This window comes from Lutjanus erythropterus, chromosome 9 (assembly GCF_056507025.1).
Source record: "Lutjanus erythropterus isolate fLutEry1 chromosome 9, fLutEry1.hap2, whole genome shotgun sequence".
NCBI lineage: Eukaryota > Metazoa > Chordata > Actinopteri > Lutjaniformes > Lutjanidae > Lutjanus > Lutjanus erythropterus.
In genome coordinates this window covers 13653116-13679881 of record NC_139325.1, presented here as the reverse complement: position 1 = coordinate 13679881, position 26766 = coordinate 13653116, and the positions used below count along the sequence as shown (strand labels likewise).

Genomic DNA, 26766 nt, shown 5'->3' with positions numbered 1-26766 from the left:
AAAGGAAACTACAAAGGATGTTGTCCACCACTTAATGGTGTGTGTATTAGTATCACAACCATCAAAAGACTGGATAGAGCATGTGTGTGGGGAGAAAGGCTTGGTGCAATTTCTCTGAACTGTGAACTATGGGTGACATGTCCTCTCAGTGTCTCACTGAAATCCTTTCTTGTCCCTGGTTTCTGTTTTTGCTTTCTTGCTTAGTTACCCTTCTGCCTATTATAGAAGTTGTGCAAAAAATTTATTTTTTCCCCATCACCACCACTGTAACTAAAGACAAATTTCTTTCACGTTGTTTTGCAGTCAACACCAAAATAGCTATATACAGCACATAAAGTCATATTATACTGGATATACTTTTTATTTGAAGTTTTTTACTATATGCAAATCACAGTCAATATCTGGTCTTCTGTAATTCTATGTCTTTTTCTTCTAGCAAACAAACTAACAAACCTCATGTGTACATTGTTGATTAGGCATTGCACAAAACTACATTTTCCCAATATACCTGCTGTGCTGCTGACACTACTGCATATAATTAACTCAACAACAAATAGGCTATTGTTAGCATGCAGCTCCTGGATACGGACATGCTTAGTATATCTTGGTCTTACTAGATATATACTAGTAGACTGAATGGTTGTCACTACAGCAGACCCAGTTGAAAAGAGGATGCTGTTTTTATTTATTTACAAAAGTGAGATATTCAAGTAGTATTAATCAGCTTTGTAAACTGACTCAGTTCTATATTTTTTTAATATGACCAGTTGTCATGTCCCATAACTAATAAATTGTTATTCGTTGTCTGGTGTTGTTCTCTATTTACTGTAGAGAAAACTATTTTATTCCTTTCTTGTTCTTGTTTTTTTTTTTCCATTTTATTCCTTTTTCTCTGGATCTCAAAAAACACTAAGATAAGCCAAAAATTAATGAACCAAACTTTGTGGCTGAATGTACATTGAGTGCAATAACATCATGCTTAGTGACTTAAATTAAATTGCATTTGTTTACAGCTGTTTGTTCAGATTTTAAAGTCTATACAGCATATAAAGTGTTTTAACTGTTTTTCTATGTCACAGTTCAATGACACATTAAATGGGCTGAGACACTTAGTGAATTCCTCCCCACGACTTTTTGGTTTAAACAGGTAATGCCTATAAAGCTGAAAGGATAAATTTAATGTTTGCCATAGTGTAGAAGCAGCTTGCTGTGGATGCAAAACTTGCGGCAAACTTTACTTTGTGACAAGGATGCAGAGATGTAAACTAACTCAAACATGACTGTGTGTCCTTGTCCAGCAGGCAATACAATTTAATCTGAGCTGGCTGGTGGTAATTAAAGTGTCTTCCTGTGTTATTGACTATCACTAGCAGCAAGCCTCCTCTTTGCTCCTTTGCTCTATTCCTCATTTCTTTTCTTCTCACTCCCTCCATCCCGTCTGTTTCCTGCTGCACTCCACTTCCATACGTCAATAGTCATTAAACACAATCTCATTCCCCCCTCCCATGCACATACACGTATGCACACACAGAAACAAACGTAGAGCTGCTGAGACTCTGTTCGTTCAATAGTTGATTAGTGTCTTGCCTAATAGCACACAAGTTGAACCTCAGTCCTCTTACCACTAATAGACAGGTTTAGTCGACTGGAAGACAAACACTGAATATAAAGCCACCATGTTAAGTGTACAAAAGCTGGAACTTTTCATGGACACACTTTAAAGGACCATTGTGTAGGATCTAGTGGCATCTAGTGATGAGCTTGTAGATTGCAAACACCTCATTTCACTTTCCCTGTCTAAAGAGGGAGGAGAATCTACAGGGCAGCAAAGCTCTGGATGGATCCTTGAGTGGATCTGTGCCCTCAGTAGATATAAATGGTTCATTATACAGTAAAAACACCAAACCAATTTTTATTTTCAGGTGATATACACCAAAGAAAACATACTTATGGATATCCTGTTCCCCTTCTGCCATATTCTGCCTGTAAATCCTGCCTGTAAATCGTACACACTGGAACTCTAACATACTCCTGACAATTTTTATAGCTCTCACTCTGCAAGCCATCTAGCACAGCAAAGCAACTAATGTATCACTTATGTTTTTTGTAAATGAGTAAACAACAGTGGAAAAAAATGCATGTTAGAAATCTGACAGTCTGAAGTATAACAGAATACCAGGATGATGACAGGTCGTCTCAGAGGTAACATACTGACATTTGTTAGATACCTGTCCTACATTTCTTTACTAAACTCTCAGCAGACAGTCAATCAGTTAGACAGACAGACTGGTAGCCATGAGACATTCAGATACTAAAACAGACAAACAGCTGTATCAGTTAGACAGACAGTGAGACAGACAGGAAGTCAGTTGCTAATTTGCCTGCATGCATACTTACAGCACTATGATGTAGAGTGATGAGAGCATGGTGCTGACTCAGGACTTCCACAATGGACAGAGATGTCCTAATCAACTCCTCACATACTGCTGCACCTAACAGGATATCAGATATCAATCATCTCTAATCAATCATCTCATTAAAAGTGTAGGATGACCTACAAGTAAACCAGTAACTGAACTCCCTGCACTGATAATATTGCCTTTAAGCAAGGCACTGAACCTCCTAAGCTTCATTCAGATGCAGTGGACTGTAGTTGACCCTGGTGTCTGCGCCTGACCTTATGTAGGAGCCTTTGAATTTCCAAGATGCCACAGATGCCACACCAATCTCTTCAAGGCTGTATGTATCTGTCTGGCCTTACCTTTCAATTATATTTGTTTCTAATGATCCAAAGGGTTTGGATGGAGCCTCCATAACTAAACTATGTTTCTTAAAAAACTTTTATTATGACAAAGTGACAGTACATCGGGAGAATGCGTCATTTATTATATTTAGTCTTCATTTAAACAGTTAAGTAGACTCATTGGAAAATTTCAGTTCCACAGAAAAAGAGCAGGGTAAAGCAGAGTTAAGACAGGTAAAATTATTGATGATGAATATAAAAATAAAGCAAATGCAGAATAAACTTTCTCTTTATAACATGTGTAAACAGTAATGAAAAAGTCAGTAACTTACCCAAAGCACTGGTCAGATTTGTTTCATTGGAGTCTATAGAGGTGATATAGTTCTGTGAGAAAGAGAGAAAATAGAAATAGCATAACTAAATACTAGAGCAAAAGTTGGTCAGCAAAGTTTGATTATATTATAATTAGTGACGGTTGTTTTCATTTTTCAGATATATACTGATCACTATGTGCTGTTGTGTGTTTTGGTTCCCAGGTTTCTCCCTGCCTAAATATTTAATGACTGCAATGTATATCAATTCTATTTTTATGTTAGATGGCCTAAACTCGTTAAATTATATAGTGATACTCTATATTTTGGGGGGCATTTTATGCCTTTAATGACAGGACAGCTGAAGACATGACAGGAAATGGAGCGAGAGAGTGGGGCAATGACACGCAGCAAAGGGCCACAGACGGGAGTCGAACTCACAGCCACTGCAGACGACTCACAGCCTCACACATGGGGTGCACGCTCTACCAACTATGCTATCCAGGCGCCCCAATACTCTTTATTTTAACTTGCAATATGAACTGAAATTCAAAATGTCAGTACACCCTAGGTTTGTCAACATTATTGTTTTGCCTTCAGTTTCTAAAACAATCACTCTGCTGAAGAACCAGTGAACAGTTGTTATCTAAACATGAACATTACTAATGCTGTATTACCAGATACTTACCAGCAGCGATCCAATTTGGGCAACAAACTCTTCAGTTGCTATTTGAGATCTAAAGACCTGTGAGAAGACAGAGACACAGACAACCAAGAAAGTGGTGATGGGACAACTAAGAGAAGAGAGAGGGTGCAGAGCAGGAATACATATAACATTTTTTTTCCATGCAGGCTTATTACACAACCTTGCAGGCAATAATGCTAGAACATTAAAATCAAAAGTATAAAATTAAGTCCACATACCAGAAACTGCTCCTTATGGCAATCTTAATAGTATATCACTATGTGTGACGTTTCAAGCCCTAACCCTTTATGAGACATATATCTGATGAATCGCTATAAGGAGCAGGTTCTGTGTGCAGACTTTTTATACTTTTGTATCTGCATTTTTGTCCGAGAACCAAGTACTTATTGTTTTTAGATATATGTGCCTTTTTAATTTTTTTTTTTAGCCAGAACATTAAAATCAAGCAACAAAGAAAAGCTACTGTACCTGTGATGAAAGAAGTTCAAGCACTACAGACATTGTAGGCAACGTGTGCTTAAGCTGTCTGGTCTGAGCTGTTGATGGGTGTCTCCTCCCAATCACACCTCGTAATGCACACAAGGCATCTTCTAGAGAAGGGAGAGGAGACAATACAAGGAAACACAAGAGGAGATGAAAAATGGTTGGTGGTGGTGGGAGGTGGGGGGTAAACAGGATGTTGCCGGGAATTATCCTGTCCAGTAATAGAGACATTTTCCAGTACTGGTATTAGTATTGGAGCAACCCTAGAAACAACTTTTTTATTCCATAAATGTAAAACAAATAGAAGAGCACAAAAAGAGCATTTGTGGCACAGATAACAAAAACATTAACATTTTCTGATTAACCTGAAATTCCATTAATATTTTTACAAAAGTAAGAAAAGTAAGCAAATAAAAATTCTTAAATGACTGAACAAAGTGAGAAAAGGACAATGTTGAGATGCTAAATTGATTTGGAAATTGATATCAACATGTTGCTGAATATGTGTGTGTACCCAGTATCAGTGGTGCAGTGCTACTCAGATGTACAACCAGTAAATCCAGACACTGAGACACATATCCTGATTGGCTGGAGTTCTCTCTGAGGGGAGTGGCTTTGCGCAGGTCTCTCTCCATGTACATCACCAGTCTAAATAGAAAGAGACACACATGCGTTACATATCGCATCAATGTATGTAGCATTACTGATAAATGTATCTCACACAGATGCAGACATTTTTTTCACACTGACTGCTGTTAGTTTTCATCAGAAGCATCATCTTAATGACTAACATATAAATGATGAAATGTTGCAGACACATCAACAATGTTATTCATGTCAATAAGATATAAAATTTTGAGAAGATGCATGAAAAGAGGGGTCTGAGAGAGATACAGACAGGCCCCGAGTTTGAGAAACATTTTTATTCTTCTCAGACTGCTTGTATTGAACAGTAATCGATAATATTCTATTCACAAATTCAGAGCAGAGCAGAAAGGTTACCACTGCTAACTGATATTCATTACTGACACACAAATACACCCACACATGTGTGTACAAGCACAAACAGCATGAATGCAGATACATGCAGAGAGATTCAGAGAGGTCATATTAGTTAACAAATATTGATTCTAAGCTTTAGAGTAGCAACAGTGTAGGGGCAGTGGGGGATTACTAATTCAGTATTTTTCCTAATAATGCTGCATAAAAGATTATCAGTCAGGGTTTACAGTTATGAGGAGTCCAACACAGTTTCTGTTAGTATATTAGGGATCCAGTGTGTTTCAGGGTAGCTCTAATAGTAATTGCTGGATTTTCCTCTACTGTTATGGGGTTAGTGCAAAGCAAAGCTCAGTTGTTACCAACAACATTAGCTCTTCAGGAATGAAAAGAAATACTCCCAACAATACCTTATTAATATGTTGTCGATATTTAAATATTTAAAAACAATGACAGAATTAACAGTGACAATGGACAATAAGTGAATGAACACTACAAAGAAGAAAATGATAACAGAGAGAAAGGAAGGATTTTAGAGATAAGGCAGCATGAGCATCAAAAATGTAAAGGCCATGTTCAGCTGTTCACTTAAAGTCTTCTACATGGACAATTTCAGTTAACTAATGTAAAAGATATAGTTTATAACCAGTAAATTCAGCCAAAAAAAAAAAAACAAACAAAAAAAAAAACAGAGACACAGTTTATTCATCTCATTTCATTAGTGAGACTACAACTTTTAAACACTTGGCAGAGGACATATGTATCAGGAGCTAAACTCGGGTGAGTAAGGCAGCTGGTGGTGGGTAGCTCAAGTATTCCTACTTCATTGGTTAAAGTGTGTATGATATGAAAATAACTTGTGATTTAAAATATACTACTAATAACGGCTATTGATTGAGCTGATGTAGTTTTGCTAAAAGGTTTGTTTGTATATCAAGTTTGTCAAATGCTGCTTCCACAGTAGCTACATTTTTTTTCCCAGTAGACTGTGTGTTAAAATCTGCCAGAAAGATGTTTTGTTGTTTGTGGGTGAATGTTTTGGTTACAAGATTAGGTTAGACAAGGTGTGTGTGTAAGACAAGGTTAGAATGCTGAGATTTGTTGAATGCTTGGGCTGTAATTTAAGTTGTCTCATATATACCATGGATGTTACTTGGAAGGAGTGGTTTGGAGGAGGAAAAAGCAGTATGGGAGAGGGTGCATCTTCAAAATATTTGCTTATTTGCTTATAAAAGTTGTTGAATGGGGGCATAAAGGTCCAATCTGTAATGTTCTGAAAAGTTTGCCTTAACGTTAAACAAGACAAGAGTCTACAGCCATGCTTGCAGCCCTGTGAGACTGTAATTTCGCACAGTGACTAAGAAAGATGTTAACATCACCTGCTCACAATGACAATGCAGACATGTTAATAAAATTTAAAAGCAGCTTTGTTAATTAGCATTTAACACAAATTATAACTGAGGGTGATCGTAATGTGATAAGTTTTGCAAGTATTTGGTTATAACAGAGACAATAACAATTTATTCTCAAGTGAACTTAGCCAGTCAGATATAGCTGTTAGCCTGTCAATCAAGGTTAGAGTCACAGTAGGTTCATGAATGGAACCTGTGTTTGAAATTTGGTGTCGCAATGACACTTCATTTGATTCAATCATAATTCTATCTTCAACAACACAGCAATTAACATTATCTGATAACCTCAAAAGCCTTGAACATGACGCAACATTTTTTTAATTCTAAAATAAAATAATTATCAGTATAACCATACTACTGTACAGGTACAGTCTGTCTGTCTGGGAAGTTATTTGACTGCCTGTATTTCTAACCAGCTCCATGCCTGCTTGCTGTCTGTCTGCCTATTTGTCTCTCTGCTAGACTTCTGCCTGTGTGTTCCTGTGTTAGTCTTGCAGTCATTTTTTCCCTGATTGCTAAATAAAGAGAGACAAACTTGCCACCTCTCTGTCAGTCACTGTGGGAGACTCACAAAGTACTCACACACAGCTGACCTACAAGTGGCCCACTCGGTGTGTGTGTGTGTGACTGCCTCTGTTGAAAGCCATCACATTCTACTCCCAATGGCAATCTTGACACTTCCTCAGTGAGGCCTGCACAAGTTTATCTCATAGAGACAAAAACACACGCGCATGCACGCACACACACACACACACACACACACACACACACACACACACACACACACACACACACACACACACACACACACACACACACACACACACACATTTTCACGCCACTGAGGAGCTAATTAAACACAACGTGCCTGGGTGAGAGCAGGACTGAGGGAAAGACGTGTGTCTGTGTGTGTGGTTGAATCATGCAGAGTGCTCGGTGGGAGAGAGACAGGCAGGTCAACTCTGACAGCTCCAACACAGTCAACAGTGAACAGAGGGAGAGCAAGGAAGAGGAGAGTGATGGAAAGTGTGTGTGTAATGGGGAGAGAAGGGGGGGGGGGGGGGGGGCGGAGAGAGAGAGACAGGCAGAAGAGCTGAAGATAAAGTGAGAAATAAAAAACCTTCATATTGTTTTGGAGTCACGTGCAAAAGAATGTTGTGTTCAGACTTTCAGGAATGTAGTTATTATCAAATCTAAATATAACAAAGCAAAGCCATTACAACAAAATATCAAGCATATGATACTCTGGTACAAAGCTGTAGTGTCAAAGAGAGGTCCACTCAAAAAGCTCCTAAATAAGGTAACCATGCCACATCATTTCCTTTCATACGGCAGACTATGTGTACCAGTTCTAATTGACAAAGACATGTGATTATAACTATATAAATATGACTATGGTTTGTATATGGTACCTACTACTTCAACTATCTATTTTTTTTTGGTTCAGTGTTTAGGCAGTTAGTGTAAGGACAGGGGTCTGCAACCTGTGGCTCTAGAGCTTCATCCATCTCTTTTGCCCCTCTCCAGTGACTCCCAGCAGCTTTGACAAAACATGAAAAGGAAATAAATAATGGTTCTCATCTTAACATTTTAATTTTCAATCATCATTGTTGTAGGCCTTAAGCAACACTTACATTCTTGAATTGTATAAAATCTTAGCCTAAACACAAAATGAAATAATATTTTGTCAACTAAAATGATCGTCATAGCCTACATCTATGGCTCTGTGTTATCCTCAAAATGAGGAAAGGGAGCTCCTCAGAAGCTGCTAAGGAGAGGTTTTGTGGTTATAAAAGGTAACCATGCACTGTTATAGAAAAGCCAATCTGGCGGTTCACATACATAAAATGTCAAAGAGTGATAGCTGAGAAAGAAAAAAAAATCTCAGTTAGAAAGACAAAGAGAGAGAGAGAGAGTAAGACAGAGCAGACACGCATTTCAACACAAAAAAGAAGAATAAGTGAGAAAGAGTGAGAGAGAGACAACAAGGAGAGAGACAGCTATAAGGATCCATATGTCAGTAATCTACGGCATCTTCAACTGAAATACCAACTGGTCATAAATTATCAGGGGAACTGGCTGTGTGTGTGTGTGTGTATATATATCTACATATATATCATGCATATGCATCTGATCATGTGGACTATGCACATTTACAGCTGCACTACAAGTTAGCAAGAGGTGAAACACAGGACAACCGCTAATGAACCATTTGAAGTTTCAGTAAAGTTACAACATACAGCAGCATAAACTAAATGTCCAGGGTACATACATTTATATTATCATTCCCACGACTGCTGTGCTAGTTAATGCAAAGGTTACGCAGAGTACGAATGCCTTGCCAACAACCCCAGGCAGCATTTTTATCAAGGAAGTTTCCCTTCTAAAAGCAGTCTGCTTTAAATAACAGATAACTGTGTTGAAAAGCAATCTCTGAGTGCTTGTAAGAGAATGTGAAACCTCTGATTCAACATAAGTCACTCCACAAAAGCATGCAAGCTCTGATTGGTGGTTTATTAACATAATACATTTTTAACCCAGTTTATTGTATAACATGTACACACTAAGTCACTTAAAGCTTCTTCTCTCTGTCTACATTAAGCTGCTGTTTTTCACACCCAAAATGAACACTTTCCAAAAATGCTCTCCAGAGTAAGTAAATCTGAAAATGCCAGTCTTGCACTTTAGTGTGGACAGGAGAAAACAGAATTTGAAAGTAAATATGCAGTGAAGAAGTAATATGTAATATGGACTAGAGCTGCAACGATTACTCGATTAATTGTCTGATTAGTCATTCAAAAGAAAATTGGTTTCCAACTATTTACTATCAATTACAGTCATTTTTCAAGCAAAACTATCAAACATTAGCCAGTTCCAGCTTCTTAAATGTAATGACATGATACTTTTCTTTGCCATTATCTAATTCATGAGATCAGTCATATGTGAGTGTGTGTGTGTGTGTGTGTACTACTGGACCCATCAGCCTCATATTTTTGTGCACATTCATGACTGTGTGCTGAAGGACCTCTGCGATTCACAATTTTTGAAAATCCTTGAAAAGCACTCATTTATGGTCGGAGGTATTATGTTTCTGGTCACCTGTCCGTCTGCCCCATTCTTGTGAAAGTGATACAGTATGTGAATGCCTTGAGGGAAGTTCTTCAAACTTCACACAAATTACCACGTCACCTCAAGGATGAATAATCAGATTTTGGTGGTTTAAGGTGAAAGGTCAAGGTTAATATGATCTCAAGTCCATCCCATTCTCATGAACATGATATCTCAAGAATGCCTGAAGGGAATTTCTTCAAACTTGGTACAAACATCGACTTGGACTCAAGGATGAACTATTATATTTTGGTGTTTAAAAGTCAAAGATGAACATCTATGTGCAGTGACTGGACACATTTTGGGCCATAAGCCAAAATTTCATATGCCGACTACGCATTTAACATTTCACACAAATGCTTAATAGGATAAAATTTTGATATGATGACATTTTATATTCAAAAGTTTAAAGGTAAAATTCGCTGTGACATTATGATGTTCTGCAAAAACATTCAAAATGATATATCTATCCTCTGTTCTCCTCCAAAAAAATTTGTTGAAATTGTTGAATTTTTTAAAAATGTTTGAAAAATCTTGAAAACCTATATAAAACCTACATAAAACATGTACTGGCTGCTGATCCCTCACTCCTCTCATGACCTGTAAGTCATCAACAATTGCTAGACTAAAACAAGTCTTACCTTCTAGCAGTGTTTAGGGAGTAACTACATACATGCAACTAGTGACATGTTATTAAAGTAAAAAAGAAATATGACTGTAATCTCTTACAGTCACTGAGAAAAAATATAGAATTAAATTACACTTACTAATCAAAATGTTGGTGGGTTACATCCAAATCAAGTTGCTTGGCAGGGATCTGCACTGCACTGCAATTTTACAGTTTCAGATTTAGCAGCAGCGTCAGTTCATTCATTATAATAAATGAAGAGTCTTTGGGTTTTGGACAGTTGGTTGATCAAAAGAAGCAATTTGAAGGTGTCATTTTGGGCTCTGGGGAAATGTGATGAGCATTTTTCACAATTTTTTCACAATTTATAGACGACATGATTAGTCATGAAAAATAATCAACAGGTTAATTGAAAGTCACTTTCACAAGTTTTTTTTAGTGTTTTCAGATATAGTACACTACAGTGGATGTAGTCTTGGAATGGCACACCACAGTCAAAATGAAAAGCACGTAAACTGAGAGAAGTGAGTAATCTTCCCTCCCAAACAATCAATAAAACACACTAGCCACCTCAAGCAACTCTTGGACCAACAGGACAGCTTGGCTGGAACTACACATTATAGAATAGAAACAAATTAAGTATATGAAGTAACTGAATGGGTATTGAGTACAAATCAATTTATTTCAATGAATAATATCCAAAAACAAAAACAGGGAGCACAATTTTGGATTTGCCCCACCACACTGTATACTGGAAAGGGAATTTAGTTTTAGCTGTAGTGTAGCTGGATAAGAGAACACACTCTGAAAGCTACAGCTAAATAATTAAAGGGGAATCCCACCCTGAAATGGAATTCACAAATGCTATTTGTTTGTTCTCTGACAGTTCAGTCTACATGTGAACATGGGCAACTACATTCCAGAGAAACTAATTAGCCAGTGGTCTGACAGAGTGAGGGGAGGTATGAGCAAGCTTCACTGGTCCAAACCTCAGTACAGACAGTAGGAGGGTGCAGGGAGTATACTATGAAAATAAAGCAGTTACACAGACAAATCTCTATTAAACAGTATTACAGCATAGCACAGTTGAAAAGAGTGACTCCTTAATCAAACACATTTGATTAAACTTGAAAGGTCAGCCTCTTCGATAGTAAACAGAAGTGATCAACCACCAGTCTCTTTCATTTCAAAACATGTTTTATCATAGGGTCAAATAGATTACTTTCTACTAAACAACAGCCAAACCTTAAAGGCACATTTTTCAGGATTTTCCTAAAAACATAGTCTCATAAACATAAACGTGAAAGCTTCTGAGTTTAATAACATTTGGAGGATGTTTTTGGAATTTGTTAGAAAGGGTGATACTGAAGAGACACTGGAGAGGTGAGGTGATTATGAAAGTATCACATTTATTGTGAGGAATAGAGGCTGAACTCTGGTCAATTCTTGTGTTTATCTACCCTATTTTTCTCCTTTTAATTCACATTATATAATTGTTTTTAGTTATTATCCTTTACACAGTATTGTTGGGTCAAACCTTTTTTCCCTCTTATAATTATTTTTAGATTGATCTAATTATCACAATTATTATTATTATTATTATTATTATTATTTTTATTGTTGTTGTTGTTGTTGTTGTTATTATTATCATCATTATTATTATTATTATTATTATTATTATTATTGTTGTTGTTGTTGTTGTTGTTTGTTTATTTATTCAATTATTATTACTTTTGATACTGCCATATGTTCATGTTTGGGGACTGTTCAGATTTTGTTTGTATACTGTACTGAATGTTAAGTGTATAAATGTATAAAAGCAATAAATATATTTTTAAAAAAAATAATAATAAGACCCGTATGACCCTTTACAACTGTGTGGTAGTGTCTGTATCAGTAGACACACTGTCCTCTGTCTATTTGTTATTTCTGCATTAGGGACGCTTTAGCAGCCAAAAACATCTGTATTTGGTGAACCTGAGAATGAGACTCAACAATCAATTATCTTTTTGGGGTGTTCATAAATAGCAAATGACAAATTCTGCATATTCTGCCTTTATATTTGCTTTCAGTTCAATTAACTCTGGACATCCACTAAGGCTAGGCATATTGTATTGGATAGTCATACAACCATACTTACAGTGAGTGACAAAATGTGAGCTCCTTTCTAGTTGTTGCTAAATTAATCAGATAAAACAAGTATAGTAATATGTATAATAATCTGGATAACAGGTTTTAATTACATATTACTGAGGAAGAGACCTTGTCAATATGTGTGAATGCATGTGTGCACCAGGTGTACATATGTGTGGGTATGAGAGAGTGTGTATTTACCTGTGCTGACAGCAGAAAAGCAGTGTGTGAGTGTTGTCCTGTATTAGCAGCAGCAGTAGTAGTAATGCTTTGGCTCTTGTTACTGTGGAGGGACTCTCTACACAGCGCAACACCTTCAACACCAAATCCTACAAGGGACAAACACACAAATGAAATGAGTGAAAGTCTTTCTGACTAGTTGTGAATTATTTTGCTGGTGTAGAGTCCACCAGACACTATACTTTGCAAGTCAACTATATGAAAAAACACTGCGAAGTATCACCTAAATTTTTATGTGGTAACATCCCAACTAAGTAGGTTGATTCAAAGTATGAAGAGAAAAAAAGTTTGCTGACTGTTCACTATGTTATGATCTGAGTCTATCAAGACATTGCTGCAATGTATCTATATAAATTATTCAAATAAATAAGAAATCATTCAATTTAACATTTTCCCTAAGGTGTTCAGAAAAAAACTGATGCTGCGTCCACTAACAGGCTAAAACTTAATCACCTCAGACTCCACATTATCACACAACATGTGCACACAACACACACATACACATACAAACAACCGTGTACGCCTAAAGCTACTTCAGACATCCATTCACTCAGCATTAACTCAGCTGGGTTGGAAAAATTTGTGACTGGCCAACATTCATTACCATTATCATTATCACCAACACCATACACTCGTGACTGTGTGTGTGTCTCTGTGTGTGAGAGACTGTGCATAAATGTATGTTTATGGGGTGACACACCAAGTTAATTAATTTCAAAGCCCAGTACTGTGTGTGCCTTGCTGATAAGTCCCTCCCCACTACCCATAATGCTTTGCTGAAGTAGAAGGCTGCAGCACGTTCATTCAGCCAATTAGCCCAGATACTGACACACTCTACAAATTAGCGTTTGTGCATGCATCTATGCTCACACACACACACACACACACACACACACACACACACACACACACACACACAGTCAGTCTCTTACATGCATACACACAAACACACACACTCCGACAGACAGAGTTCTGTGTAAACAAACTCTTGGACTGTCTGTCTTTGTGCCAGGGGAGGGGGGGGGTGAAGGGGGGTGAATGCATATCAGTGTATAATTAGAGCAGAGTTGAAGTACTAAGTTTGTATTCTAGTGTTAAATTGGAAATGCTCAATGCAAATAAATTCAGTTCAGAGTCAATTACCAATGCTAGACTCCAACTTAAAAACCTTCAAATCAATTTTAGCCTCTCTGCCTTACCAAGATTAGCTCTTCGCATACACACTAGACAAGCTGTCTTATGAAAAATTAAATAAGCAATTCCTGACAAATTAGTTTATGCACAGTTCAGCTTTAGTTCATGAACTGTATGGAAGAAAGAAAGAGAGACAGCAACAGACTGACAGAGAGACAGACAGAGAAGGAGAGACACAGAGGGTGGAAGATTTAGGGAATTTGAAGCCGGTTTCATTTGTTCCTCATTATTGTTTTCATTCGATGGCCCTTGTATGAAAACCTCAATATAGACCTTTTTCATGGCAGCCATATTGATATAAAATAGCAGGTAAACACAGGTTTACTCTGCTTGACCTGAATGGAATGGAACCTTAATTAGTATCATTGGTAACACCTGTGTTTACCCTAGTATTTCTGCCAAAATTGTGGTTGTTCACATGTGACTAGGATTACCAGGGGACTACATCTGTGATTTTTGTGGTGCATTTGCACACATTAAGCTAAGTCTGTATTATACTTGAATTTACTTTCCTCTGGATATGATGTCAAGGCTCAGCATAATATCCTGCATGATGTGTCTGTTCTTCAGCAGCCACAATAATAATATAGTTTAGAAATGTTTTGCCCACTTTCTGCATGAGTTAGATGCATAAATACACATTTTCAGCTAACCTTCGATGTCATCATCTCACATTTTAAACGTTATCTCACAGCACAGCTGTTGAGTGCTTTTCAACATATTATGATTCGTGATCAAATCTCATACTTTTTCAGTTGCCTGACAAAAGAAAACAATATTCAAAAAATTATGACCGCAAATCACAAAGATGCAAATTTGCACAGGAATAATATTATGACAAGACCCGTCTTTGGCAAAATATGGTAGGTATTTAGTGTTAGAATTTTTACTTTACAAATTATGGACAATCCAGATTTGCACAGGATTAAGACCAGAGACAATCTCTATTACAAATGACTAGAGGGCTCACACTAGTCACACTAGTGAATAGGGCTAATTTGATTTTCCCGTGCAAACTAAAAAAATCAAATCCTACCCAGTGGTAATCCCAGTAATCTGTGGCAATATTAATAAAATATAACATATATAAACTATATGTTTTCATGCCTGGGTTTTTTCTGTATTTGTGTTTGATATTCTACTATATATTGTTAGATTTTTATGCAGATGTGCATAAGAGCAAACATTTACCCTGTTCTGTGCGACACGGTGTGTTTGGATGCGTGAGGTGAGTAGGGCAGTGGCTATAGCTGTGAGCAGGTGCTGCTGGACCCTGGCCCCTGCTCCATCCACGCCTTCCAGGACAGCCGCAGGGCCAGAGGTGTCAATCACTGCCAAGAAGACTGCAGGGACCACCCGGGTTAGCCTTGAAAGAGACTGGAGACATAGAGACAGACAGATAAACATACACGCACAAACTGAGGTAATGAATGTCAACCATGAATTAGGTTCCCACTCCCTTTTAATGTCACGTTGCACTTGAAGTCCCTGATGTAAAACCTTTAGCCCCTTTAAAAAAATAAACAAAAAAAAAACAAGCTCCCAGTGGTACAAATGCATTTGTAACTTATTCGTCACTGCATGTTATGTAATTCCACCCACTGCACCACTGTTAAGAAAGTTAATATAATTGACATTCTCACAATGGGGTATTCAAAATATAAAATGCTATACAGGTAGCCCATCTAGATATTTGGTTAGTACTTAGTTAGTACTAAATACAAAATTTTGGATTTTTCATTAGCAATCACAAAATACAAGCAGTTCAAGAAGTTTAGTCTTAGATGTTATATGTGCATGTGTGTCTGCACATAGTCACACATACAGTATATGACTGTGTATGAGTGTGTTTTCATGTGTGTGAATTTACAGAGATGGCGGTCACTCTGACAGCCTCCACAGTGGAGTGAGTGAACAGGTACCACAGGGCGGAGCCTATCTCTGTGGTAATCAGGTGGTGGGAGGGGCCAGAGACAGTGGTGGAGATGTTCTCTATTGCTTTTGCAGCCATGTGATGAACTGTGGAATCATCCTGTAAGACAGACACACAAACACTTTTAAATTATTTAGATTCTCATTGGAACAATGGGAACCAGGTTGTTTTAACAAGTATATATTACTAACTGAATGAATGCTGAATGAATTAATTTAAGTTGGTACTAACAACTAGGTATAGCAAACCCTATCAACATTCCTCAAGCAGTGAACAAAAAGCATCTCTTACCACAGTTAATGAACCATTTGGGTTGTTTTTTAGGGTTTCACTTCAATACATCATACAGAGGGCTTTAGTAAAGATTTAACCCATTAAGTAATAAAATACTGACAACCCCTACAATAATATAACACAACAAGCAAACTGTCCAGGCAGCTTTAGCCTGACAATATTCATACCATTTGAAAAGTTATTATCTAGTTCTCCTGGCCTGACCTAAGACAAATAGAGTTCATTTAAGAACCACCCTGCAAGAGGATTTTGGACTATGAATTGGTCAAAAATCTTGCAGCTTGAATCCAAAGTCCTCAACACCAGTACTAAGAATCTGAACCCAATGACCCTCCTTAGCATAGTCAACATGCATAGAAACAAGACATAGAATAGAATAATACAGACTAAAAGGACATAATGGTGCACAACAGGATGTGCTGAAAAGCCTCTTGGGTTTACCCACAGGGCCAGTACAAATACAAAGTACAAATATATTAGAACAGCCAAAAGGTGGATAACTTCTATTCATACTGATATAAAGTATTCTTTCATACTAGTGTCTGTGTATGTGTGTGTGTGTGTGTGTGTGTGTGTGTGTGTGTGTACATGCATCCTAATAGCAGAGCACATTGTAGTGCCTTGTGTCCAGAAAATGTTTTTTTTTCCTCTTGTATAAAATATAATTCCATTGTGCGCAACACATTTTCTAGCTCATTGTCAAGTTACAAACTTAAAACTCGATTACTGAAAAATGTCACACACCAAAAGGCAGAAATGAACAAAGAACTAACGCAATCACAAACTGACAATTAGATTAGCTCTCAACATCACCTCGATACAAAAATGAGAGAGGTTGCACGTGTGTGTGCGTGTATGTGTGAGTGTGTATGAGTTGGTGTGCAAGTGTTTGTGCGTGTATGCTTATGTGTATACTGTATGTGCCCACACACCTTTGCCGCACAAGAGAATAGTTGTTTGTGTTCAGACAATGGGGCCAGGCTAATGAAATCTCTGTGGCTGAGGAAATGAGTTTTTCCAGGAAAGTCATTGTGGAGAAAGACAGGAAGTAGAACAGAAGTGATTGCCTCTGTCAGGTTATTATTGTGTTTCACTGTGTTACATCACTTACACTCTACTCTCCCTAGATATGAGATACAATAGAGTCTATTCATAAAACACAGTTAACTGTATTTTGTGGTAAAGGTTCATAATAACAGCTGAAACATTAATTTCACAATTTATCACGGTAATTGTGGAAAGTGGCGCAGGTAACAGATGACATTATTATATTACTTAATTGTTGCATTTTCGCATGTAACTACACTGACTGTCCACCCATTTGCTGAGAGTATGCAATGCACAACATTTAAAGGGATGGTTCACCCAAATATGAAAACTCAGTCATTACCTACTCACCTTCATGCTGATTGAAGGTCAGGCTTAGTTTTTTAGTGCATAAAATACTGCTGGAGTTTCACAAGAAAACAGCGTTGCAGAATCTCGGAAGCAATGGAAGTGAATGGTGACCAGTTTTCAAATGGAAAAAAAAAACAACCAAATAAAAAACATAAAATGCCTCCATTGTGCTCGCCTGGCGTAATCCAAGTCTCCTAATGCCCCGACATGCCGTTTGTACGCCATTGCACACACACACACACCTAGTTCAGACGGTGTGCATGTGCACTTTAACATGCCTCCAAGCTAAGGATTTAAAGTGAAGACTTAGGCTAAAAACATGGTGTAAATGACATCTTTCAAGTCAACTTGGCATGTAAGGGGTTTAAGAGACTTGAATTTTACCAGATGAGCAGTATGGAGGCATACTTGTTATATGTTGTTTTTTATGCTTGAAATCTGGTCACCATTAACTTCCATTGTTTTGGAGATTCTGCAGCGTTGTTTATCTGTGAAACTACTGCAGTGTTTTGTGGACTAAAAATCTGAACCGTCAATCACCATGAGGGTTAGTAGATAACAACTGAATTTTCATTTTTGGGTGAACTATGACTTTAAGAAATGGGATTACAGTGATTAAAGCAATTCTCTATTTAGAATCTTGTCTAATATCAAAGTCAGTCCTATTAGCTTAAAAATGGGCTGTTTTTAGATTGTAACTGCAGCTGTGACACAATACATATCATGATACAGTAGCAATCACAGTTGTCCTGTGTGCCATACGGATGGCCACCCACAGTTTGGCATTTATATGGTCTGCAGACTACATGTAACCATTATAGTGTGAAACACATTTTTACTGTCACTTTTATATAAGTAATAATACTCAAAATCTTAATGCAGAGCTCAATGCAGTGTGTTTTACTCTGCAGCGCATCTCTGTGAAGAGTGACTGAAAAGCCGTCACATCGCCTGAAGTGAATCCAGACCACGACTTTGGGCATTTTCTTCTGGTCTAACTATGCTGTCGTCAAAGAAACAGATCATAATATTGTGGTATTTATTTGAACTTTGGTGATATTGGCTGTCTTAACTTCTACAGCTTCTCTATGCTCACCGGTGTAGCTCTCTGTTTGCCTGTCTGTGACACAGTGTGTCTGTGTTGACTGGCTATTACTCTTCTAACCAGTCAGATAGTTCTGTGGGCGGGACATTGAGCCAGACAACAGAGTGTAGTCTGTGTCTGGTGTATTACACTGGACAGAAGTGTATACTACAGTAGAGTATTTGAAATATACTGTATAGTATTATTATTATTATAGTGTAATTTTTATCATGTATAATCATTATAGATGTAATTATTAATATTATTATCATCATTATTATTATTATTACTTTATATTACAATGGCAATAACTACAGACAGGGAGAGATCAAAGCCAAGTACATTTTAAAAATAATTTAACCCTAATCCCACCTTTTTTTTCTTTTTTTGCTGATCTGAAAATGATCCGATCCAAGACGAAAAACCATGATACGATCCAATCCGATCAATTTAGTGATCCATCACACCCCATATGATATAGGGATTAGGATTCAATATATTGTAATATATTTCAATACTGTACACAAGGTGATATACTGCTTTTTAAAAATCAAATTTTTGTATAAAGAACACACCACCTTATGCACAAAAGATTAGGTTAAAAAGTTAACTTTTTTTATGTAATCCGTCTTTCTGCACCTCTTACATATTATGGTGGTTTATTGTACATCTGATCTTCTATAACCAAACCACTTCCACTTTACTGGAGTCAGTTCACATTTTGAAACTAACTCCTTAACAATGAAGCCGATACCAATGTTTCTCTGCTTTAAGCCTCATTTGTTGTTGCTGGGTGTAACGGAGTGATGTCACTCTGTCAAGTAAGAATATTGCCATTACCACAATATGAATTTTTTTCAGCACGAAAAATTACATTTTTCAATACAATACATTAAAATACAGTATAAACAATACAAGGCATACTTGTGATGAAATGCAGTTAAATAAACTGCTAATTTTTGGTGTTACACTATCTTCAAAAACTCCAACACTCTTGCAATATTCTCAGTAAATGGACAGCAGATGGATGGCAGACAGCAGATGTATATTATGTGGATTAGGCTGCAGGAATGGTTTGAAAAGTTTTTTATAGACAGCTGATGTACTTGTGCCATGAAAAGTTGTCACGATAGGAATCTATTATAATAGACAATAAGTCAAATTGACTATAGCTTCTGGTTGTCAGAAAGAGCAAATTGTGGGTTTTTATCATTTACACATTTTCAATTTCATGAAAAGATTTACCTCAGCCCCTTATGCCATAACATATGTGCTTTGCAATAACAACAAAATAATGTACCTACTGTCCTGCAGATACCTTATATCCAAAACAAAATGAACCTTTAGGATTGAGCAATGAAGGCATGGATGTACCTCTGACATTTAACAATGCATCAATGGTCAGGCTGTGATCCATGGTTATTTAACATTTTATACAAATTAAAGACACATCCTATTCAACCACAGGGGATCTCTTATCATTACTGATAGTTAAATAACCATCTATTAATCCAATATAGGACATCACATTGTATATTCAACACCAGGGGACTACGTAGCACGACAACATAATGAATCCTCTGGCACCCCTCCGGGAACCAGTAGAATGGTCTGTTCCAGCATTCCCCAGGCCGTGCGGGCCAGCTCACTAATGAGCCCACGGGGGAGCACCCACTGTCTGTGTGTTTAATAGACTGTAGCCCTGCCAGGAACTACACAGAGAAAAAGAAAGAGGGGGGAAACTGAAAGAGAGAGAGAGAAATGGAGTGAGAGAGATATCCTTACATGTGGTGAGAAACAAGTAGCTCATGCAAGAAACTCCATCATTACGATGCAGACAGAGAAATGCAGGAGACAGAGGAAAGAGTAAGTTATTCTCATTAGAATTTCTCCCAGTATGAGAAACAAGTTCAACTGAGAAACACACTCATTATATTATGCTCAGCGTCCTACTTGAACCTCACATCTCCAGAAAGTCACCTTTAAAGAGATTAAAAATACATTTTTTGCCATGTCTTTCCTGATAACTTATCAGGAAAGACATGGTTATAAGGTCGTCTTTTTTACGCATGACACTTCGCCAAGTTTCGACATAAATGATGAGAGATCTGGAATTTTACATGAGAGTATGATTATACACTGCCTGGCCAAAAAAAAGTCACCACCTGGATTTAACTAAGCAAATAGGTAAAAGCCTATTAATTACTGCAGGGATTAATATGTTTCAGCTGTAACATTAACTGATGCAGTGAGTAGCTTCTCATTTCTTAAACAACCGTCTCAGAAAACATATCCTGTGGTTTTGGACAAGATGTTACTCTGCTTCAGAGAGGTCAAATTATTGGCCTGAATCAAGCAAAGAAAACAACTAAGGAGATGGCTGAAACTACTAAAATTGAGTTAAGAACTGCCCAATGCATTATTAAAACCTGGAAGGATAGTGGTGAACTATCATCTTCGAGGAAGAAATGTGGTCGGAAAAAAATCTTGAGTGATCGTGATCAGAGTTTGCTTAAAAGTTTCGCACAATGCAAAAAGAACTCATGGGATTAGAACCAAACAGCTGTGTAGCCTTAAGAAAACCATTTATCAGGGAGGCTTATCAGAAAAAAGGCTTCAATTTGCTAGAGAGCATAAAGATTGGACTGTGGAGCGATGGAAAAAGGTCATGTGGTCTGATGAGTCCAGATTTACCCTGGTGCAGAGTGATGGGAGCATCAGGGTAAGAGGAGAGAAGAGTGAATGGTGAACTAAATGTATATATTTGCATGTGAGCACTTTCTCAATAATATGACACATTATTTTAATGACATATACTCACATGGGTTTTTCTTGGCTTTTAAAAGTGATCTCTGTCTGTGATTATATAGTAACATGCAGAAAATCATTTAGTGTGGGAAGTGGGCAGTGGCAATAATTGGGGGTTGGTGTGGGATGGATGGGTAGGAGGTGTTTCTTTACAGAAGAAATCAAAGTCAGATTTTTGGTCCAAAAGTCAAAATTGTTAACCATGACTATGATCTTTTTAGTGAACTGAGTTTAGAACTAGGTCTTGGAAGTGTAAACTTGCACACCACTTTTTACCACGTTCACAATTTCAGTTTACCATACATAATCTAGCCAAACTTGCCAATAGATTTTTTTCACAGCACACATTTTGGCACATTATAACATAACAACAACTGCATTCCATTCAGATGAATCAGTTTCAGGGTCCTGGAATTGTGCATGCTGGCTTGGGGTTTTTCACTGCTATGACAAGTCAAAATTAGGCCATTAGCACTGAACACAGTACAACAAAGTACAGTAGGGGATGATTAGAATGCAGTTAGTTTGCAGGTATTAAGTCAGAAACATAAGTTTTAGACAAAGGATTGGGAAAATTAAATTTCTGGTGAGATAAGAGTTCCTTGCTCTCACAGTGGTCTTATACTCTTCTACACATTTGTTGATACATTAATAACATGTTTGATAGCATCTTGTCCAGTGTTTCCCTTGATATGGGGGGCATCTGTTAGGGTGGACTAAATCAAATTCAGGGGTTTTGAATAACTAAAAGAATTTTTAAGAAATTAATAATGATTTAAATAATAATTTATTTCTAATAATGCACTGGTGGTATCTGTAGAAAAAAGAAGAAAACATAAAACAACTTTAAAAAAGAATTTAACAATATAATTTAGTTTAGAGGGACAGAAAGTCAGATTCTGTGACCTCAAATCAATAAAATTGTAATTTTCTCTATGTGTTACTGCAAAAAACAAATTCATGATCTCAAAAAAATGACTTAATGGCCATTGTATTGAAATTGCGGAAGTAGTGAACTTGCTATTTGCTGAAGTACTGCAGTAAATGAAAAAATATTAGAACAACCTGATCAATCAATCTTAGTTAATAAGTTTAGAAATGTCTCTCAATCTCAACTGCTTCTCAGTATCTCTCCTTGAAGGTCGTTGAGCTTAAAAAAATCAGTAAGGGACTGACATTTGGTACATTTAGAGCATGAAGTTCAGCCTTCCAGAGATGTCATGGGCCAATCTAATTCAAAGACTTGCCCATTCTTATACATCCTTACTTCAAGCCTCAATTTTGTGTAGCCATACTTATTTAAGACTATTAAAGATAGATATAATACTCAATCCTTGATAACTTGTTTTTGGTAATTGCTGGAAAAAGCATGTAACTCCCTTTATTTATCCATTTTAAACAGGATTTCCATTATTTTTCTCAAGTTTCAACAGGACCAACTGGCTTTCTGACAACTGGGTTAAATTAAAATCTCCCTTATTCTGTAGCTCAGGGCTGACAGATAAGATTTACACACTTTGAACCCATGTCTAAAAAAAACTTGGAAAAACCTCTGTTTTCAGATGAAAAGAGTTAAAAGGCTACAGAGATATGGAACAATAAAATCCTGTCTTCAAGTGTCAATCAATAGATTAGTTTTATATCCAAACATGTTTGCACCTGGCCTGAGTCTCAAGTAGAAAGAGATACACATCACAAAAACTACATCACATGACTTGACACAGGATTTGTGTGTATGCCTGTGTGTGCACAAGTGCGTGTGTTCACATGTCTGATGTGGTTTCCCTCTGTAATTAAAGTCCTTTAGAAGCCAGTGCACCTGGTTTTGAATGAGCCCCTATGGCAGAGACACAGACACCATCTATCAGCCTCACACAGCACATCTAACACCTCTAATACACACTCAAAGAGAGAGACAGTCTGACTGATTAACAGGCTAACAGACAAGACTGTGAGACCTGGAGGGGAAAGAGATGTGAACAAAACAGCAACAAGTAGAGGTGCAAATAGACAAACAGGACAGAGGACAGACCAGCAGACAGACAAACAGACACAGAAACTAAACTAAACTAAACAGAAACTAATACCGTTACATCAGAATTACTGTGTATATGCAGAAATGGTAATCCCAGATAGAGAGGCGATTGACCGACTGATTGCCAGTAGACCAGTTGGCCTTCTGTTTGTTTTTTTTTCAATGTGTTGCTGGAAAGCCATGAATTTTAGCTTCTGTCCTGTGTTGCTGTTTGTGCTAACAGGTATCGCTTTATTTTACTGTTTCATGTTCGCTTTCAGCTGGATAGGAGTCATGTTAAGTTACTTCTGATAAAGACTTAACATTTCCTGATTTTGTTCCTTCATAATAAAACCTTGTCTGTAACAAAATATCAGGGGACTTTTATTGTGAGGAATCAGGGGGAAGTGATTATGTTTATCCTCCATTTTACAAAAACTCAACTCAAGAACTCAGGACAAGCTCAACATTGTGTAAATACACTCTTTCAAGTGGGTGCAAATTTAGTTGTGCTGGGTTGACATGCTGAGTCAAACCAAGTCAAGTCACGCCAATACATGTGTATGGATGGAAAAGAGGCTACAGAGTTGCAGAAGTTACCAACGGAAGTGACAAACTGCTAATGCCTCCCTCAGAAAGGGTTGTCCATTTGGGTGTCATGTTTACATCAGTGCCAATTGGAGTTGGAGCCAATAAATACTCATAATTACTGCAGAGCCATTTAACCTGGGACTGAATATCAATTGTACCATTTCCCATTGGAGACTAAAGCCAGAAATTAATTGGTGTTAATGGGGGATTTTGTCCTGTGAAAAGGAGACTTAAAAGAGTAAGTAAACTGCCTTAGCAGAGACAAAATGCAATTCAGAAAGACAATCCGATGTAGGAACAAAGATGGGCTAATGTATTGGGAAAAAAAGACGAAAAACAGGCAGGAGGACAGACAGGTGCGCAGTTGCACCATGTTATTAGTCATCATCCTTTCTCTGTGAGTAAAGGATGGCGGCCTTTTCTTAAAAAAGGTTCTACTCAATACAAAACAGTACCTGTATATTATTATTTTATACAGTGCACTTCATGCGTGTGTGCATGTGTGTGCATGTGTCTGCGTGTGTGTTTGCGTACACGGGGAGTGGTCATCTTAAGTTAGAGACACAAGGGTAGGACCCATGACTGTCTTAGAGAGTCCCCCTCTGTTCTCCTCTCCTTTGTGGAAGATAGTGATAAATCATTAATAGGCTCACCACTGCTGTGTGTGTGAATGTGTGTGTGCGTGTGTGCGTGTGTGTGTGTGTGTGTGTGTGTGTGTGTGTGTGTGTGTGAGTGAGAGCGTGCATGTGTGTGCGCGTGAGTACTATTGTAAGGGGGATTTCTGCCTTCTGCCCCCTGGCTTCTATCACTGTAATACTGTTCACACATCATTTCTGCTGCACACACAAACACACACGCACACACGCATGCACGCACGCACGCACACGCACACGCACGCACACACACACACACACACACACACACACACACACACACACACACACAGATTTTTCATCATAGGCAGCAGAAGCATCATCTTGTTCAGGCTCATAAATAATTTCCTGCAGCTCAAGTCTGGCCTGGAAACCTGCCTTTCACTCCATGCCATCCACTCCCCCTCTCCAAGTACAACTCTCTCCCTTTCTCTCCCTGCCATCTCCTCTCCCCATCCCACCACACTGATCCATCTCTCTCTTCCTCTCTGTCACTCCCTGCCATCCCCCACTATCCCCCTCTCTGCTACTAAAACCACCACGCTCGCTTGGGCTCTTTGCCCTCTCAGTCGACCCCTTCTTCTAGTACAACGATCTCGATCCCTCTCTCCAGTGCTTTACTTGTAAATCAGGAAAACTCTCAACGGCAGCGGAGGGGGCTGGGGTGATCCAGGGGGTCAGGAAATGCATCAAAACCACACTGCCTGGAGCGCATTAGACAGGGTCTTGGCGCGGTATCTCAACACTGTCATGCAATAAACAGTGTGTGGCACTGGATTTACATTTAGCACATTGGTAGACAATCTCCATCTCCAGACAACACTACACAAGAAATGCATGCGTAAATATTGGAGAGACCACTGAGGCAATAAACCCAGAGTAATTAGGAATTATTGTAACAATAAGGATACAGCTAGTCACTGTATTATCAAATCGAATAATATAGGTTCAACAAAAGGTCTTTGGTGGTCAGCTAAGAGTAGTTCAAACATCAAATTGCTTATTTAAGCCCATCTGCCATTTGAGAGAAAAAAATATTTTAGTGATTTTTACTACTTACATCCCCAGTGTTGCAGCAAACCAATATTTAGTTTTCAACTCAAGGTCAAGTTAAAGCAATAGACAATCAATGTTTCTGAATGAGGGGTGTTAGCTCAAATATTTTATTTAAATCTGCACTGATCAATGGGCCTCATGCAGAAACATTTTCATATTCTTAAGAAATTCCTATTCTTTGCTTTTTTCATATGGGGGCTTATACGATTGTGTTACGCCAGATTTGGCAAATGTTCCTAACTTCAGATAACTGTGTAGGTGCACTTGAGTGCATGCACATGAAACTTGTAAATTAGCACAATTAATGCCTCAATAACACAATGCAAGGCTACTCATCCCACCCCATATGTCAGGAAGTATTAATTCGTGAAAAAAGAATTAAAGAGTAAAGAGAGAAAAACTTAAGAATTTGAAGTTTGTGGTTGTGCTTTCGGAGCTCAGTAAAGGAAAATAAACAATTTTAATAGAATTAACAGTGAAAACGAGGGACCTGATTAAAGCCAAGCAATGCAAAAAAGCTCAACAAGATGCTGTGTTACCTGAGGGTTGCACTGTCATTGAAATAAAGAAGAAATGGTTCAATATGAAAACTGCTTCAAAAAGAGAAAAAAAGAGAAAAAAAACCATCTCACCACAGCAAGGCAATCAATGGCAGCAATGGGAGGAGGGGGTCAAGGGGAATTTTTCATCACGTAGATGGATGACAGAATACAGGACATAATGGGTGATGCTGTCAGTTACTGCAATGGAAATATTTCCCTGGACAGCGACTCTCACAAAAATGCATGCAAAGGTACATTGTAAACAATAATAGTTCTGACAGTAGATAATTTAGGCTATATGAAGACTTGTACTTTAATCGCAGCGTAATTTATACAGGATTTTCAAACTCAAAATCACTTCAATGAAATATACAATCCATTCATGGAAAACTTAGGTTTGGGTAACATCAGACTAAATGCATTATGTAATGTCTGA

General features: G+C 37.7%; 1 protein-coding gene across 1 annotated transcript in view; it reads right to left on the bottom strand.

Annotated features, from left to right (window-relative positions):
- The window catches only part of ulk4 (unc-51 like kinase 4), a 108499-nt gene that overhangs the window by 50429 nt on the left and 31304 nt on the right, over positions 1-26766 (bottom strand). Inside the window, exons 20-27 of the mRNA XM_084726211.1 lie at positions 15828-15989; positions 15149-15334; positions 12725-12852; positions 4758-4891; positions 4229-4350; positions 3743-3799; positions 3076-3127; positions 2398-2492 (exon numbers count right to left, since the gene is read on the bottom strand). Of these exons, the coding sequence (XP_084582337.1) occupies positions 2398-2492; positions 3076-3127; positions 3743-3799; positions 4229-4350; positions 4758-4891; positions 12725-12852; positions 15149-15334; positions 15828-15989 (936 nt within the window). The remainder of the gene's footprint in view (positions 1-2397; positions 2493-3075; positions 3128-3742; positions 3800-4228; positions 4351-4757; positions 4892-12724; positions 12853-15148; positions 15335-15827; positions 15990-26766) is intronic.